General features: G+C 38.8%; 1 protein-coding gene across 2 annotated transcripts in view; it reads left to right on the top strand.

Moving 5' to 3' along the window:
- Positions 1 to 2,072: 2,072 nt before the first annotated feature.
- Positions 2,073 to 19,014, top strand: part of rai14 (retinoic acid induced 14) — a 36,623-nt gene continuing 19,681 nt past the window's right edge. For both annotated transcript variants that reach the window (XM_018670506.2, XM_018670505.2), the window contains exons 1-2: positions 2,073 to 2,360; positions 3,749 to 3,830. In XM_018670506.2, coding sequence (XP_018526022.1) covers positions 3,795 to 3,830 — 36 coding nt within the window. In that variant the 5' untranslated portion in view covers positions 2,073 to 2,360; positions 3,749 to 3,794. The remainder of the gene's footprint in view (positions 2,361 to 3,748; positions 3,831 to 19,014) is intronic.

The raw sequence follows: 19,014 nt of genomic DNA, 5'->3' as shown, positions 1-19,014 counted from the left end.
GATGAAAGAGAGCAGATGTTGCATTTGCATTTTTGTGTAAGGTCAAGGCTGGATTCCCTAACCAGCAAAGTGGCTCCTCAGGGTCCCAAAAGGGTATTTAACTGAACTACTACAGGCCTACCCTAATTTTCCTCTCCCTAGTTCATTCATCCTCTCTATAGTTACAGTTCATTCCTGCATTTATAGTGTTGAAGTAACACTGAGCATTGCTGTTAATTGCTTTGAATCATTTATTGGCCAAACAAACTTTTTTCCTGCCACCCATCAGTCAGGTCAATTCAGTGTTTGATGCATTCTGACCTGAAGGGAGCAGACAGGTTCTAAAAGAAAAGATAGAGCTTTCTTTTTTGTTAAGAGTTCCTAATAACACAGACGCAATGCAAATTGAATGAGATTTTTTGTCCTGTCACATATGTTATAATAAGTGTTGAAGTGTGTGTGTGTGTGTGTGTGTGTGTGTGTGTGTGTGTGTGTGTGTACAATGCATGCATTCAGGACACATTTTTAGCAATATTTCAGCAACTGTGTGAATATCTACAGACAAGAACCAGTCCAGTATTTTCTAAATTTTGTAAATAGCCTATTATTTTATTGTTTCCAGAGAAGAACATTTTATTACTTATTCATTTTACAAAACAAGAATGTAGTAAATACATTCTCCACTAGATGTCACCATCTCAACATATACTGAGACTGTGCCAGTGCCCACATTCTTTACTGCCCTATAAATTAGAGTCATAGTACATGTTGAGTCAAAATTTCATATAAAAGGCGTCACACCTTGCCTATCCTGACTAACCTATTAGCAGTCATCTGTGTATCTGTGTCACACAATCTTTTTTTCCCTTCCCTGATTGTTCACACAGAAATCCCAAAATTACTTAATTTGGAAGCCACAGCTGCTCATACTCATTTTAAGATCTGCAAGGTTCATGTTTGTAACAGACCACAATAAAGTGTATATGAATGATACATTATGAATGGAGTGAAAAGTTAATTTATTCAACAGACATAGGCTGATAATATTTGCTTTGAATGAATAGTTTCAGTTTATGACACACAGACAGTGAGGTAGCCTAGGTTACATTATCTCCACTTAGCAAATGGCATCAGCTTTACAACCTCACAGCTCAGACACGTTCTTACCTGCATTAATAAGTTTCGTTGTAGAGGTGTTGCGACATAGGCCCATAACATCAACATGACTTGCCTGACTGGCAGAGTGTCTTGGCTTTACAGATGATATGCACTGATACCCACTGATTTTACACATGAAGACCAGGTATCACATTACTAGAAGGACTAGACAGCCTGTTGAAGCAGGTAATTAATGTCTTCTGTGCGTCTGGAGGAGTTTTGTCAAGTCTGAGATGCATTGTGGGAAATGTAGGATCTGGCTTTTTGGAAGCTTGATCCATTTTAAGGACTAAGTCAGGATATCTCAACCTCTGCTGCAATGATTTTGTCCACTCCTTTTAAATTATGTCTCTTGGAAGTCCATCAACATTGTGGGAGCACAAAACTAAATTTATGGTCCCCTTTAAGCAAATATACACTCTTGCCACTTTATGAGGTAAGCCTATACAGTCTAATGCAATGCAACATAACATACCACTAGAATTTATCGCTGAGCTGTTGTATTGGATTGCATTAGATTTTACAGGTATACCAAATAAAGTGGTCACTGAGTGTATATGGACTGATTTATTATTTCAAATAAAAGATACATTAAATCAGGCACAGGAGAAGTGACTGGACACTTCTTGGAAAATGAATCAAAGGACCACAAAGAGACTCCAAGTAATGACAAAGAAATGTAAAATGTGTGTGTGTGGGGTGGGGGATATTTGAGTTCAGGGATTCTCATTTAAACAACTCTGGTGAATTAACAAAAAGTAATATCTGTAACAGTGAGAAAGTTTATTTTCTACTGCCCTGCTCTGGATGTGTGAATGTGGTTTTGTGGGAAATACCCCTTTAACCAGAACATGAATGGGTCACAATGGAGAACACAAGAGGGCTCGGTCGCCGCGGTCACGAGAGCACTGGGAGAGTGACGTCACTTTCCTAAACCGGGCAACAGCCGTTGAGTTGAGTTGAGTTGAGTTGAGTCCCGAGCGAGAGGCAGGCGAGAGTCCGTGAACAGCTCAACTTTTAATGTATGCGAGTCGAGTCGGGACAGTGTGTAGCTCCGGGCGCACTGTTTTCTTCTCCTTTATGCACCTTCCTGCTCGACTAAGCTCAACAACGGCTCGCTGTTTTCTCACCGGTTCGGTAGCTAGTCTGTTTGGCACAAAAAGCGGTTGTGTGTCAGTCTCTTTTATGTGTCCAGCCCTCCTGCGACTCCAACACATAACAGGGTAAGAGTGTCCACTAATTTCATTTAATGTAAGATGTCGTTGGTCGAAATGATGACCAGTCTTTTTTTTTTTTTTTTTTTACAGAAGCCTATTAACTAAGTGTTTGTAAGTCCCGGTGGTAAATTAAACAAGTAACCTCTGTGCAGTCCCGCGGCGCAGTTACAAAGCGTTCAATCTGATATTCAAGTGTTTTGTGTACAACGATGCACGTCGCGCGCGTTTGATACTTTTTTGTGCTAAACGAGTTGCAGCTTCTCCCTGGTTTATTCACGTTTTCGTACACAACTCTTATTGTTTGACCGCTCAATCATGATTTTAGGAGCCGTATGAAAATATGCTCAGGTAACTAGTTGGTCAACTGTGATCTGAATTGTTTGTTGGTAACAGCATGTGGCCATTACATTGAACTCAGTTTGTCCTTTGATAGAAAGTTTGACAGTGGATTCAGTGGTTAAATTTGCTGTGATACAGTTGAATTTGAGGCTGCACATTTGTATGATGTGTCTTAGTTAGCTTCTGTTATCTTTAGATGTTCTCAATACGAGCACTTCTTGATTGTGGTTTTGATCTTGCATGCAAAGTTTTGTCATTGATTGATTGCTGATATGTCACAGTAAATGTCACCAGTCCTCAGAAAAGGTATGTGTTTTATGAATGTGGTTGGCAGATGTGTTAATCTGAATGGCTTGAATGTTGCCAGAGGAGCCCAGACATGGCTGTCCTTGGTGCACCCACTTACTGCACAAAACACCTCCTTGAATGCATTAGAACCTTTATGAATTGAAACATTTTAAAATATGACCCCTTTCGGACCTAACTACCAGTGCTCATTGCAAAGAGTCTTAAATTTCTTACATAGTGCAGCGCGCAACATAATATTTTGGCTTGAATGCCCGTCGGGCATATTTTGGGGTCAAATAATCGACAAGGTCATTTCAGGCATGAAAAAGGGGAAATTTCTTGAGGTAGTTAAGGCGCAAAAATACAGCCACAAGACATCCCTGTGGGAAACAGTACAACGCCGGATACCATTTCCAGCAACAGGTTTAAATTAGAATTGCATGTGTTATGTTAAGTCCATTCCCAAAACTACCTAGTACTCAAAAGTTTCTCATTTTGTGATCAAACTAATTATGAAAACTTATTGGACATTTAATTAACAGCATATTTCAGTCTTTGTCAGGAAAATGTTAATTTATTAAGGTTGTGGTCTACTGCCACAATAAATTTCTGATGCTGCTCTGTGCATTTACACCTGTGGTTAGTGTCACATAAAACTCCATAAGTCAGGTAGTTTAGTCTTTTCAGAAACGCTAAATCATATTTGAAAAGAGCAAACATCACAGAAGCAGAGTTTAAACATCTGTGTGTTTTTTTTCCCCCCACAGCCTTGACTGAGTGATTGACTAAGTGACTGCATGGACCAGACTGAACATGAAGAGCCTTAAAGCCAAGTTTAGAAAAACTGATGTAAGTACTGTAACACATGTTCATGGCTTTGTAAAGTTTGTGCACATGCAACCATATGTGCTTGTGTATGTCTGCACGGCTGAGTCATTGTCTGTGTATGTTGTTGGCTTGAGTAGTTGCAGATGATTTATGACCAAGTTTCTCAACCTTGGGGTCAGCAGCACCCAGTGACTTGTTGATATTTTGCTATTTGTTTAAGAGAAAAATAGTTTTGAAAAATAAAATAAATAGATTTCAGCAATAATATCTACATAATCCATTTAGAGCTCCCGCTAAGCTCTTATAAACAGACAAAGCATACCATGCTCAGTTTCACATGACAACGTGTCAACTGAAAAACCATGATTTGTGTTGTTAGCGATGTGACACAGACTTTTATACAGATAGACAACACAAAAACCACACACTTTTCATGTTGAGTCACTTTGGCTGGTTGTTTCATTTATTAATCCTACAAAGACCACAAATATATTCAGATGCTCTGACTCTGCACTGCTCCAAAAGAGGATTTGATCCTGCTGACTATGAATCAGTCTTCAGGGAGGAATTTCTCCATATTGGTTCAGTCATTCATTCGGTAAGATACTCTACACTCACAGGAAGTGAGGCGTCTCCACAGCATCTGACTCATCTGTTGTCACGGTGACTGTAATGACACAGAGTCAAATGCCAGACAGGAAAAGTCTGGAGGGTTGCTGAATGAATGGGATAAGTTGAAGGGGATAGAGGGAGTGTCACAAGTAGAGATGTTGGGAAATGGAGTGAAGAGTGTTAACTAAATGAGACACTTGGTTTATGTAGACAGTTTCCATGAGATTAGGAGTGTGTGGCGGGGCAGGATGGTGAGGTCTGGTTTAATGGCATGCTCTGTTGAGAGAGAGACTGTCCCACAGAGGAAGAATTAGGTGGAGTACCTCCCTGCTTTAACTTAGTTATAGACACAGCATACTGCAAGGCATAACTAGCACATGGATTATTGGGTAGAGAGCAAGAGTTCTGCTGGTGGATAGCAAATCAAATCAGAGACTTGAAGAACACTGTACAGTTACCATTAAGAAGGAGTATAGAAGCATCTATATTAATAGAAAAGCGGCTTCCCCCCCATTGTCTGATTTAATATTTAACGGCCTGCAATTTTGCATGGGCCTACATCCTAATATTAGTAAATGATTGCAAATTCAGCCAGCTACGTTGGGGAGTACAATAGTGTCCATTGTTCTAGGAAATTGGGATTGGGCTGCAAGGTCACAATAATTCCTCCTCAGTGAGTGAAATGGATGGTTGCTGTCTCACCTTTACAAGGTGTTTTCCAGTCAAAGCCTGCGTCTTTACAGTAAGAGTTGTAAATAGGAGTGAAATGCTTGTCCTCACTAAAATAGCCAGTCGTAGGCGGCTTGAGAGAAGAAAGGGAAGAGCAGAGGATGTGAATGTTGCTTGGAAACACGACTGAAGCCATTTGCAGTTATGCATGCCTTTGCAGACTCCACACCCACATACATTGTCACAGTTTGAATCGCTTGGACATCTCATAATTTTTCGGTTTGCCTTTTAATTGTAAGAAAACCCTGTTTTCATGTGTGTGCATTGATATAGTACTGTTTGGAAAAGGAAGCTGTTTTGTTGTGCAGTATGTACATATGTTTCATGCAAAACCCTGCCCATCATCCAAGTCAATATTATACCCTCTGTGTATGTATGTAATGCTGTGTGTATTGTTTACGCACTATAATCAGAAAACAGTGTATTTCTGTCGTACTGCATCCTGGAAAAGCATGTCTGGCCAACTATATTTGAGATTACAGATAAAATGATTTTCTCTTGAGCGATTTTGTGAAACACTGTACCATTATACCTTCTTTCAACAACACATTCATTTTGTTAGCAGAAGAAACCTGGGTAAAACAGTACAGCTATTATATTGCACACTTAGTAATTAAAATTAATGGTCATGATTAAGATAGGAAAAAAAGTTTCGCAAGCCAGGATGTTTATCCTCTGAGCCAATAGCCATTCCATTGCTTTTTATAGAAACCCTGAACAACCGTAACAGAAAGAAAATATCTTTTTGGTTCTATTTTAGGCTGTGTGTGTCAGTGACAGATTACTCAGGAATGTTCCCCCCAAAACCAGCCCTTCATTTTTTAACAAAATAACAGAAACTTAATGCTCTCGTAAATAGCTTTTTTATGAAGTCAAGACATTTCCAGATGATGTGTAATGGAATATATATTTCATTGTCAGATCTTTACTTGCCTCACTTTGAGGATTGTCCTGCAGTGCAGTGAACTGAATACATCACGCAGCCAAGGCCTTTATTCAAGCACCTCTACAGCATGAGACCTATATAAGGTAGAAGTGTAAAAAAATGGTAATGGAGGAGAGAATGGAATTGTGTGTTTACTATAATATGAAACAGGCTGTAAATGGGCTAAATGTAGAGCTGACTGATAAGGCCTAAAAATAAAACCTTGACTGTATATTTTTCAAATTTATGGATGGTTCATGATTTAAATATACACATGAGAAAGACCACAACATAATTCAAGCATACTTCAACAATGCACTTTGCATTCTTTATTGAAAAGATGTTCCATGCTATAACAGACATTTTAACATACATCAGGAAAAACAGGTGCAACTAATAACATTAACAATGGCTCAGTTCTGTTTAAATGTCCCAGTTAAGCCACACCAATGATTTATTAATACCAGGGCCCTGGAACTGAGAAAACTAGATAAAATGCAGCCATCATTAATGTTATTAATTCCACCTATGCTTTTCCTGCTCTGACACGTCTGAAGTGTCTATTATTAAAAAAAACCTTTCCTGTCACTGTAGCAATAAATCGCAATTATATTGTTCAGATATTCACACCCCATGCAACACATAACACATAATTCCTCTAGCTAATTTCACTCGTCATATGCCACCTGACTTGCACAGCGGTCAGTACATCAAAACATGGTGCAGACCCACAGAGCTTCATTTTTTCATATCATGAATTTTCCAAATATGAGGAATATTTCATGCAGCAAGAATTGCGTAACCATTTATGCACAGGACATCTTCCATATGATGCAGTAGTGAAGCTATAAATAATATATATTGGGGTTTAAATATTAAACTCAATACATAGTAAGGATGATAGTTGGTAACAGGGAGATAAAGAATATATATAACAGCTGATTAGACTCTTTAGTTTGTCTGAATCATAACCCTTGTTTGTGTGTGCCTTTCATACTTTGGGAAGTTTAATGCTCAGCTGCAAACCAATCTCCTCTGGAATGATACATTTTTATAGTTTATGCTGTATATGTGACGTCATGATCCAGGGATAGGTGCTGTTTTATTGATTAGGCTGCTGTACCTGGTTGTGTCAGCTATAGAACTAAAAGTGTTTATTACTGATAGGAAAGATGTGAAGGTCAGGTTGTGTCAAGATAATCTGAGACTATACATACTCACACAGAAAAAGAATTATGAATCGCACACCACCCAGTGCACCCATTTGCCACTGCACTGTGTTGGTTCATGTAATTCTTGTACTGTAAGGGATTATATAGGCAGCAGGCTATTAGTATGTATTGAAATAAAACAAAAATATGTCAGTGCTTGAATGACCTATCACATCCAATGCTAACTAAGTCAGTGTTTTCTCCACCCTCCAATTTGATGTCTTCTGCTCAATCAAGCATGACAAAAAACACATCATGTTTGCAGAATGCTTTTATTTTCAGTGTGTTTAATTGTTGGAAAATATGTTTGGCCATGGATACAACATGCCAACTATCTAAATTCTACAGTCAGGCAGACTCAGCAGAATATGTCACCACGTTAAGTAGATCGGCTTTCTCAAACGCTGTACTGTGAATGCACTGGAAGACTAAGGAGTGTGAAAACACCGCCTACACTAAAGGTGCTTATGCATTTCCAACCTCAATATTATACAGTGTAAATGCTGCACAAAAGATTAACTGAGAACATACATGAATGTGTGATTTTTCTCTGCACTAGGATCATGGCTGTGTTGTGGTCTGACTTTTTCCACATTAAATATGTCCACCAAAATTCCATGCACACTACTTAAAAGGGAGAAACACCAGAGTTGCTTTGAAACTCTGAGAGCAGGTGTTTAGTTATGCAAGGTCAAAGTGAATCAGAGGAATTCTTCTAAGTGTTGTGTGTGTCCAAGTATGTGTGTTTTCTGAAATATTTGCAGGTCTGTCTGCTAGACTCTGTGTCTGCGTTTGTGTTGTTTCTGTTTGTCTATATCTGCCTGAATATGTCTTTGGAATACATCACTGACATTTTGGGATTCATTTATGGATCATTTCGGCTAAGCCTATTTGGCCAAACAGTCAGTATAATGAGGGAGTTTCTCTGTGTGTGTGCAGTGTTTAAGACAAGCAGACGGTGTAATCTGGTTTCTGGGAATGGGTTTGGCAAACAGCCACAGAAAGACTTACAGGCATTTTTGCTCCAGCCTTGTCTGAACAGTCAGCTGTCAGAAATGGTTTTGCTGTCCTGCACAGACAATATTGAGAGGTATATAAGAGTGGTTCAGTTTGTCATGTTCAAATTAGACCTCATTGATTTAATTTAAAGTAAATTCAATCAATTTGACCTTATTATAAAGAACAGAGGTGGGCACAAAACCATTGTAAAATAAGGTGATGTAACGATGTAAATGATGCTGTATTCTGTCTGTTGGTTGATCAATAACTGGTTCTGTGTCTGTAATTAAACTAACATACTTTTAATTAATTGAAATCTTAGTTCAGTCGTAGAAGATTGATCTTCAAATATGTGGGCCCAACAGCACAATCCGTATTAATGTGAATGCTTTTATTAGTTTTAGTTGGAATAGATCCAAGATTTAATTTGGTTCAGTGCCACTATGGTTGGGTATTGTTTGGATACATGTTTCAATACTATATTTTAGTTTTAGTACTAAGTGGTATGTGAAATATTTTATATCCGTATAAGAGCAGTCTAAAATTGAGAAAACTTTGATTGTGAATACAATTTTGAATAATAATCTTAAAACACATTCAGTTCCAGCTTTCAGTACTTGATCATTTTCAAGACTTTTGATTTAAAACAAAATAAAAATCCTGAGTTTTGCTAATCTGCCCCAAAAAGCATACTGCAATAATTTAATTTACACACAGTAAAACAATGCAAACACCATTCTGTAATGTAGAAAAACATGACAGTTTTTCTTGAGGGTTTCTGAAAAAACAGTCATGGGTAATTAGAGGAGTCTTAATTAAGTCTTGTAGTGTGTGTCGACCCTTTGAGACCACATTAACAACCCAGTCCCTGCTGTTTGAGCAGAGCTGCTCTAAATTAGTTAATTTGCTTAGACTATTATCTTACTCTCAGTCCTTTACTACCATCCCCCAAGCACATTACTCACTGACTGTGCTGTTGTGTGCACACATGCACACATACTTACACATACCCACACATATCCAGTCTTTGTTAGTATTCTGTTGTTGAGACAGTGGTTCTGGTATTAAACCCTCTCCCAGCCCTTCATACTGCCACACTACTTAAATCTGCTCCCCCAGCTGCTAGACTAAGCGGGATTACTCAAGGCTTTGACACACAAAAACACACACACACACACACACACACACACGCTTTCACATCCATGTGCATAGACCAGTATCCAGCATATGTGCAAACACACACACTCCCCTTATCATCCACTCTCTTTTCTGTCTAATTGATGTGTGGATTAAGCGGTCTGCTCTCACTCTACACAGCTGCTTCATGGCTTCTGTTCATCCAAGCTACATGATATTGGAGACTAAAATGTACATTAACAGTTTGCTGTGTTTATGATGCTTATGGAGTCTGAATTTAGCTATGTAAATATTGGAAGAACAGTGTGCTCCTTATCAAGAGTTAGGAAATGTGTCTGGAGCAGAACTGCAAAGAAAAATCACATGCTAGTCATCTGAAAACATTTCTTAACTATGCCTTGTGCACTGTTGAGTTGACACAAAGCCATAATATTCCATTTGCTGCTTAGTACATAAATACATTTATAGCCATTAGAAAAAAATGTTACCACCCAATTTTTTCCATAGAAGTTGAAACATAGTGCAGCCACTATATAAAAATCATTATATAGCAACCGAATAATGTTGAAGTCCTTCAATTATAGGTTTCTCTTTAACTGAAGCACAGCCTGAAGTATCTCCAATTGGCTCTGTTTGATTTGGCCCAGACTGACTTGGTTTGGCATGGAATGGTTTGTTCTGGCTGGGTGTAGTGAAAGGGTATTAGTACTGGGAGTGACAGTAAAACCTCAGGGACAGCCTGGCATTAATCTGGTAGAGATGAGGTGGAGGAAGGGTGTGTGTCTGTCTATGTGTTGTCAGTAGGAGATAGGTCAGGAGTCCAAGGGACAACTATGACCCTATTCACACTCACTATGTTAGATTTAATTCAGACTGTATATAGATCCAGCTGAGAGTAAACACAGTTCACTGTCGACATCAATGTAAAAACATGTATATGGACAATGTAGAGAAGAAAAAATAAAGGTGATAGGGATTCACAACACTTATCAGTTTGAATCAATCATGATTGTCAGGATGAGTGACCCACCAACCAATCACATGCAAGTCAAGCACTGGATAAGGTTTCCCCTCACTTAGTCACCCCATGGCCAACTGAAATGGAACAGAAAAACATTGTTTTGCTCCAGCCTCTCAAATGTGAAGATTTGTTGTTTTTCTTTGTTTTACAACATTTTGAACTGAATAAAGGTATTTTTCACAATTTTCTGATGTTTTATGGGTGAAGCCTATTAGTGATTTCTCTGCTGCATCATGTGGCACCTTCTAAGGTATTAGAGCAGTTGTTCTCATGAACACAATATATCTGTGAATCTATGTCTATTTGACCCAAGGCGAATCAGTTAAGGATTAAGTAAATGTCATTTCTCTTTGGTGAAACCAACTTAGTATTAGTAATGAGGAGTCATTTCTCTGTGTTTGTACTAGTCTCCTTGCTTGCAGTATCCTATGTAGTGTGCAGATGTCCAGTCCACCTATGCTGCTTAATTATTTGTTACAGTTAGTTAGCTGTTGATTGCATCACTGTGCTCATAATCCTTAAGGTTTCACCCTTGATTTTGACCACATGCCCTTACAGGATGTTAAAATATACAGACTTGAAATAGTTTTAAATTAGTCCAAGTCAGGGCACCGGAAAATGGCTTAGGGCCTGTTTAAACATGGATCCAATTAAAGCAAGAACTGCCCATGGGATCTCTATAGTTCTTATCGCCTGTGTACATGAACTACAGACATACAGCCAGGAAACCTGCTTGTCAGCAAATACACAAAGCACAGGAGCATGGTAAAGGGAGGCGGGTGCGATCCTTGTGACCGTGCATGTGTTTGCATGCTCATCTATGTGTGGGTGTGTTTGTGCATGGGCTTGTTTGTTGTCTTCTGTGGGTGTGAGGACACTGGTGATGATGCAAGGTGCTTGTCTGCTGCTTTGTGTGTGCGTTTATGTATTTGTGTTTATGAGAATTTATTTGCAGAGGTGCATTCATCTGTGTGAATTAAAAGTTCCCATGCGGCATGACTCACTAGACTGACACGTCTGTTGACATGGTTCAGAGCTACATTTTGATGAAGTAATGGTGTAATATGCAACTAATCACTGATAATGATGGCAGCACCAGAAAAATAGACAGAAGCAGATAAGGCAGATGAGGGGAGTGCAGCTGAAAGGTTAGGGAAAAGGGGGAGGAGTTGTAAAGAATAATGAAAAAAAGGGATGAAGATGAAGAAGTAATGAGGAACAAGAAATGGACGAGATGATTAAAGGACTAAGATAAAGGACGAGAGATTGGGGTTGATGGGGAAGAAAGCAAGCCAGAGAGGAACCCTATTTGATTAAAAAGTTCAGTCAGGCTCCCCGCCCCAGTTAGGTTCAGACCGGTTGTGTAGTTTGGCCTGCTCTGAACAACTGGAACAACATTCATGCTTGGAGATGGATGGATGGAGGAAGGGTTAGACTCAGTTCACCTGAAAAAAACTATGAGAACTTTCCTTCATGAAAGACTTTTGGCATTGCACTGCTTGATTTGCTGCCTACTTCCGAGAACTGTTTTCACTTGCAAACGTTTGTTAGACGTGTTTTTAGTTCTGTTTAATGATTTAAGTGATGGAACTGACAGACAGTTTTGTGGCCACCACTTTAAAGTTGAGTTACTAGAAGAACACAGTTTTCTTTTTCAAGTTTGCTGCACTACATTGTGTCCTTGGAACTCAACACAGTTGTCAATGAGGCTGTGTAACTTCAATTTTTACTTTACTTTGATTCTTTGTACACTGACTCCCCTTTTCTGACTGAAGTGAGTGATTCAGTATATTTTTGCCCTACTCCACTGACTTTATGAGCAGCCCTCGAGCGTAATGAGGCTGGTTGCTTTCCAAGCTCAACAGTGTTTATTTATAGGGCAGGAAAGGCTATTTGTGTCAGGAGGAAGTGTTGCACGAGGGCTATTTTTTACTGGAGGTCTTCTTGCACCCATAAATGTCCCATGCAGGACATCTGCATCAGTATTTCATCTTAAGAATGGAGTAGTTCCAGCAGTACTCTGAACTTACTTTTACAAATTGAGCTGATGCTTGTATTCTCAGCATCTATGAATGAGAACATAAATGGCTTTCTCTTCCTAGAGTCACGATGACCTCATAGTATTCTTCTGCCTTCACAAGTTGTTTATCAGAGGAGCACAAGAAAAGCATTGACATAAGAGGTAATTGGAGGGGTCAGAGGGAAATGTTTTGAATAGAGGTCAAATAATGTGAGTTTTTCAAGGGCCCAAACTGAAGTGAAGTGAAGAGAGGATAAGGAAGGCTAATGGATGATGTGATGACATTTTTTTTTCTCTCTTAAATCTTAGTGCTGATGTCCTGTCAACAGTGGAAAGGCTGAGAGAGAAAGACCTTTAAAGCAATAATGAGATCACATCATACCTTCAGTTTGTCAGTTAAAAAATAAATATAATAGTATTTCACTTAATACTGAATGACACTCAGTATACATAAACACAAATAGAGAAAGACTTAAAATAACTGAAATAAGGTCTTTAAGGCACTATGCAAGGTGCCCATCTGATCTAAGATAAATTTACTTGATAACTGCAACTTGGTTCGTATGAAAATCATTTCTCATCAGTGCATCTAGGGCACTGACACCCTCCTTGCCTGTCTTGGATGTTGGCAAGGTTAATGCAAAGAAGCTGCCTTGGCAGATATTTGGCATTAATAGGGTTGCCATTTAGCTTGGTTTTCATTGGCGCCTGTAAAGGGTAATACTGCTTATTTTATACATAAAAGTCTTGGGGAGTGTGATAAATTGCCCAAAGTGATTTCTTACATCTGGAGACTACACCTTTGAGAATTTAAAAAAATCTGTGTAATTAGAAAGTGAGCTTATCAGACCTCTGTAGCCAGCTCCTGATATCTGCTTGAGGCTAGAGGCTCAAGGCTGCATTAGCTGCTGCTAGCATAACACACCTGATTTGCTAACCAAACTGTTGGCGGTTGAGTTGCACTGTGGGTAATGTAGGCACCTGGTTTTGACAAGGAAGAAGAATGTGTGGAATAAATAAGACTGAATAAATATTGATATAGAATTTTTTTTGCCCCAAACCTTCCCTTGTGAGTCCAACAGTGTTATAGGAGTGCAATTTTAGAATATTCTTTTAACTACATCATTGGCTGATGTACGCACTGTATATGGATAATATATTGACTGCACCGATGTTCGCTGATTTTTGGAGAAAATTCCATTTAGCAAGGCAATAGTGGTGTTAGTAAAATTGCAGTTTATCTAAAACGAAGTGGCCAAATGAGAAAAATTGTTTAAATGTGTTACATTGTCTAAACGTGCGCTCCAGATTGGGCAGTATTGTGAAATACATGGAAACATCTTTCATTATGAGAGCAACCATCTGGTCTTTGTTTAACATTTCTGTCTACAAACTCTCTTATTCTGGGTTTTAGTTTCAGACAGAGTCTAGTAAACTATTGTGGTGTGTGTATGCGTATGAGTACGTGCTCGTTTTGATGTGTGTTTGTGCCACAGAGGGCAGTAAGAGGTTTCAGCTGTGGTCCCAGAGAAAGGATGTATTGTTTGAGGACATCTGAGCATCTGCTTTGTTGCAGATAAGGGGTTTGAAGTTAGCAGCCATCGCTGATCAAAGGGCATTGATATTGTAGATGTGTAAAACTCTGTCTTTCTTTCAGTTTCTTTTCCTTTTTGTCCTGTACATTGTTCACTGCTCCTCTCCCCTGCTTCCTCTCTGTGCTGCCCTCCTGTGTTCTCCAAACCACACTCTCAAACAAAGAATATTCTTGTAACCTGTGTTCTCTGAGGTTGTTCCACTCTGGAGTTAAATCTGTGTTGTTCTTTGTCTCAATCCCATCTAACCTACCTTTCTTTATGCATTTATTTAGCTTTATCTCTCATCTCTGCATGTAATCCCATAGACAACAAAATTCTCATTTACCCAAAAGACAAATCTGTCTTAGCGTGTGAATTGGAAGAGTGAATGGTGTTGTGTTTTCATGTTATGTTTGGTCAGTTCCCCCTTCTGAGAACCTGTGAGGGCGAAGAGACTTTAACAGGGTCTATCTGTATTTTCATTTTAATAATCTCATACTGCTTGTCTTTTTCCTTTCCTGCTTGACATAACTTGACATGGTCTGTTTTATTTCATTTCCATCCGTTCAGTTTGTCAGTCTCTCTGTGTGTTATCTTTAGACATAATACTTCCTCACTCAGTCCACTCTGTCTCTTCCCATTTCCCTTTTGTTCTCTTCTTCATGGCAAAGTTTTTTGTTTTTCTTCCCCACTTAACAGCAGGGCATAGTTATGGCTGGTCTGTCAGTCCAACGCTTCAGTCTAGAGCAAGATTTCCTGACAGTTGCTGGATAGATCACCATGAAATTTGTTGGGGATATTTTTCATTCCCAGATTATGATTACCAGGGATTTCGGTTCCATAGTCAGGTCAGATTTCCCTTAAACAAGACTTTAGTCCATGACAAGTCATCTGGAAAAGTCAATCTCAGATTTCCATGAAATTTGCCATGGATATGCATTATAATTGATTCTAATCTCTAGACTTCCTGGGAAAGGATTTGCTTAACATGTGGTCACCTGAGTTCACAAAGTGCGTAGATCTGACAAACAGTAGAGCCACTCAGGCCTCCTGGTTTCTTTTCTTAACAGGTCAAGCTTAACTTAGTTAGAGACCATCAACCACCTTTTTATCTGTAGAGCAACAAAAATGTTATTTTGTCTTTTTTGGAGGAGAATACTTAAGCTTTTCTAAAGTAAATGTTTCTCTTTAACTCTGTCTGCTCTTAGTGGCTGAACTCTACAAACATACAGACTGTAATGTAGGAATTACTGTTTCCCAATCTTGGTTTGTTTTTCCTTCAGAGAACGGAGAAACTTCAGAGAAACAGAAAAAAAACACTGAGCAGAAATGTTTATGCAAAAACCATTAGATTAACAGACACACACACACACACACACACACACACACACTTGAAGCACATCTGTTTTCCTTGCAATTAAGTCTAACACTGTAGTAATGACTGGATGTTTGAAGTTGTGATTCCATAATTTGTTTTCAGGACTTCACAAATAGAGAGAAATTAACACCTAAGGAGAGGAGGGGGATGAAGGAAAGGGGGAGGTAAGGAAGAAGGAGTCTTTAAAATATAATTTTAAAACAATGCACAGGATATAAGTAGGAAAATTCATACTAATCTAATGTCTCTTTGTCTCTCAGCATGTGGCATTGCTCTTTGCTCTCTTGTCCTTGTCTTTGTAGCCAGCCTCAGGCCTGGACAAACAGGAAACACTTAGTGTTATCAGCAGACTCTTTGTGTGTCTTAATGAGTGTCAGGCTAAAGACAGAGAGGGAACAAACACTGCTGTCCACACCCTGATCCCACTGTAAACACACTTATTGCAGCACAAGAAACAGAAGGAGAGGGAGAACCTGAAGCAGAGGCAGGGAGAATGGAGGCAGTTGAGGAAACAACTAGACAAGAGAAAATGTGATCTATTTCACTTCCTGGTGTAACACATAGAAGGACAGTGGTCTTTATTGGTTTATAATCTCAGGATTAGTGACATTATGACTTTAAGTTGGCGCAGACCAATGTGGGCTAAGTCTACAATACTCAGTACAAGCAGGTATTGTCCAAAGTCATTTAGAGGTCATCTGTTGTGGGCTGGTTTAACTGTTGAGTATGTGTGGTGTTTGTACAGTCTTCAGCATGCTCTTTCCTCTGTTGTGTTCAGACTATATATGATGAGGAGTAGGGCTCCAACTAATGATTATATTACAAATTATCAGCCAGTTCCTCTTTAATTAATTATTTGGTTGATAAAAGTGTCAGAAGAGGAAAAAAGCCTATTAAAATTTCATTTACCCACCCAACAGTCGAAAACCCATAGATATTTAATTTACTGTCACATAACACAAAGAAAAGTAGCAAGTCCTCACAACTCAGAACTAGGTCATGTTTGGCTTTTCTTCTTGAAGAAATACTTAAATGATTAATAGATTATCAGAATAGTTGCTGATTAATTTTCTGCCGACTAATCATTTCAGCTCTAATGAGGGGTTGAGGGGTACTTAAGATGACAGCAGCAAGGGCTGGCCTGATATGATGATTTTTTGGGGATGTGTTTGACACTGACATGACGATATTAAAAATGAATCAAAGGCATCCCCAGAATGTAACTTTTTCCCAGCATGGAACTGCTTCTCTAAATCTAACCATGTCAGCTTTTTGTCTCCACACTTGCACTCCCATCCAGCATAGCCACCACATATGCAGTTGTTTTACACTGAATGGACGCAGGAATGTTTTTAAACCATGACAGAAACATTTGTTAAATCATATTTCCAAAAAAGCAAAAAGAAGTTAAATCTCTAATAATTGTTATTACTTTAAGGATATGAAGATATTTTCCTTATTGATGTGCCACTACAATATGGTGCTGTTGTCTCTCTCTCTCCCTTTCTCAGTACAGGCTACAGTTTCCTGTTTTATTTTGTTTTTTGTGTAGAAAACTCTCCAACACACTTTGTTCCATCACTTTTTGTTAGAACCAACCCAGTACATGATTATTTCATCAACCTCCCTGCGTTGACACTAGTTATGTGTGTGGCTGAAACTGGAGCAGTGCTTTCCGCTCCACTTAAACCTGTCCATTACAATGTAGTCTAATACTATCGGTGTCATGCTGCTCTGTGGTGACGGCCTGTCATTTTTTTGTCCAGCCTATTAAAATCACAGAGGCCATTAGGCACGATCATGCTATACAATACATCAGTGTTTCCGCTGTAATTTTTTCTATTAGTGCTGGTAGGGGGCATTTGTGTTGGTAGGGGTTCAAAGTCCATTTCAGTTTTTCTCCCACTTGCAGGTCTAATTAATGAGACCATTATAGGAGCATTCACTGCAAATGTCAACTGTATACTTGTCGGTTTTTGGTTAGAGATGTCTCTTTTATGTTGCCATTTAAAAACCAAATCATCCACTAGCCCAAATGCTTATATTTTCGCATATATCCCAGACAATTATTTATTTATTTACTTCTTTTCAGCTTTTGATTCTCACTGCGGTCAAAAGTCCTGCTTGATATGAGGCGAGTGAAAGTAATCATGAACTCTGGAGAATGTGCACTTCTGAGACACAGATGTGCAGATGTTATAAGACTGGTTTCTCTGTCATAAAGCCCCCTTTGTGTAATAATAAATGACATGATAATAAACAGGAACAGCACATATTTCTGTCTGATAGAGAAAGGGAGTGTGGACTGTGTTCTGCAGACATGGTGGAGGTTCAGATGAGGTAAAGGCTTTTGCAGAGTTGTGTATTTTTAGAGTGAAACTTTTGCCAACAAGGCAGTTGTAGGGAGACACAGGGTAGTGGGCCCTCCTACTCTTTTCTTTGTCCTAACTGTTCTGAAGTTTCTTTACAAAGGAACTGACAACCAGCAACAGCATGAACAAATATCTACTGAAGCGAATATTAGTACAGAAAAATGGCTGTCTGGTGTTATTTGGAAATGATTTTAATGACAGTGCAAAGCTCTGAATCAAGAATTACATTACCCAGATCCCTTGGCCCCTCTTCACTTTAAAACCACATGCTAACTTGTTAATTTCCAGGTTACTTCTCTTACTGCCGTGTTAGGTCAGACAGGTTTGTGTGTTTGACCACCTTTAATGGCAACTGTCTCCTCTTGGTTGTTCTGTAAATCTTAGGTGGCTACATTTGAAGGATAAACTTGGGTAGTACTTTCATTTTATGGTACATTTAAAAGCCTGTATCTTCCCTATATGAGATATTTTCCTAGCGTACTTCTGTAGCTAGACTGAGTACAATTGCACCAGTATTTTTGCCTTTTTGATATCATTCTGTGTCATCTGTGACTTGCTCCTCCAAACTGAACAACTCTCAAACTTGTCTCATAGCGGGAGTTTTAATATTTGTTGCTTGAATGAAAACCAGGAACTGAAATGGCCAGTATCATAAGGGAACATCTTATTTATGTCCTGCTGCATGCTAGTGTGGAAAACTTAGTAAAGCTTATTCAGTACTTGCAACAGACATTAAAAAAATAATAAATTAATTTGGGGTTTCAATGTGGAATTGGCATGGATGCAGGATTGAATTTTCCTGGTTGGATCAGAGCAGCCTCAGGGAAACTGGAGCCAATCCCAGCATGCAATGAACAGAAATAAACCTGATAAGTTGTTAGTCAAGCACAGGGTTTCATGTGAATAGGCAGTGTAGAGTTTTCTTTGGGGTTAGACACTGGAAATGAGAAGATTCAACCATTAATTTCTCCTTTTTCCTAGTAAGAAATCAGATGTAACATCAAACAAGTTTCTTTTTTTCCTTTTTGAGATCTAATCAGTTACTTGATTATTCAGGTGCACACTATACAGGCTTAAATTTAACTGTAATAGCCTGGTTGAAGTCATATTAAATGTCACTTCACTATTTACAATATCCGACTGCTGCTGTTATTTGATATGTCATGTAGAGGCAAGTTTGTTTTGCTGCTGTTTCCAGATCACAAAGGCACTCAATTACAGCAGTAA

Source organism: Lates calcarifer, linkage group LG9 (assembly GCF_001640805.2).
Source record: "Lates calcarifer isolate ASB-BC8 linkage group LG9, TLL_Latcal_v3, whole genome shotgun sequence".
Lineage (NCBI taxonomy): Eukaryota > Metazoa > Chordata > Actinopteri > Centropomidae > Lates > Lates calcarifer.
The sequence above is the reverse complement of the archived record's forward strand: the minus strand, read 5'-3'. Positions and strand labels throughout refer to the sequence as shown.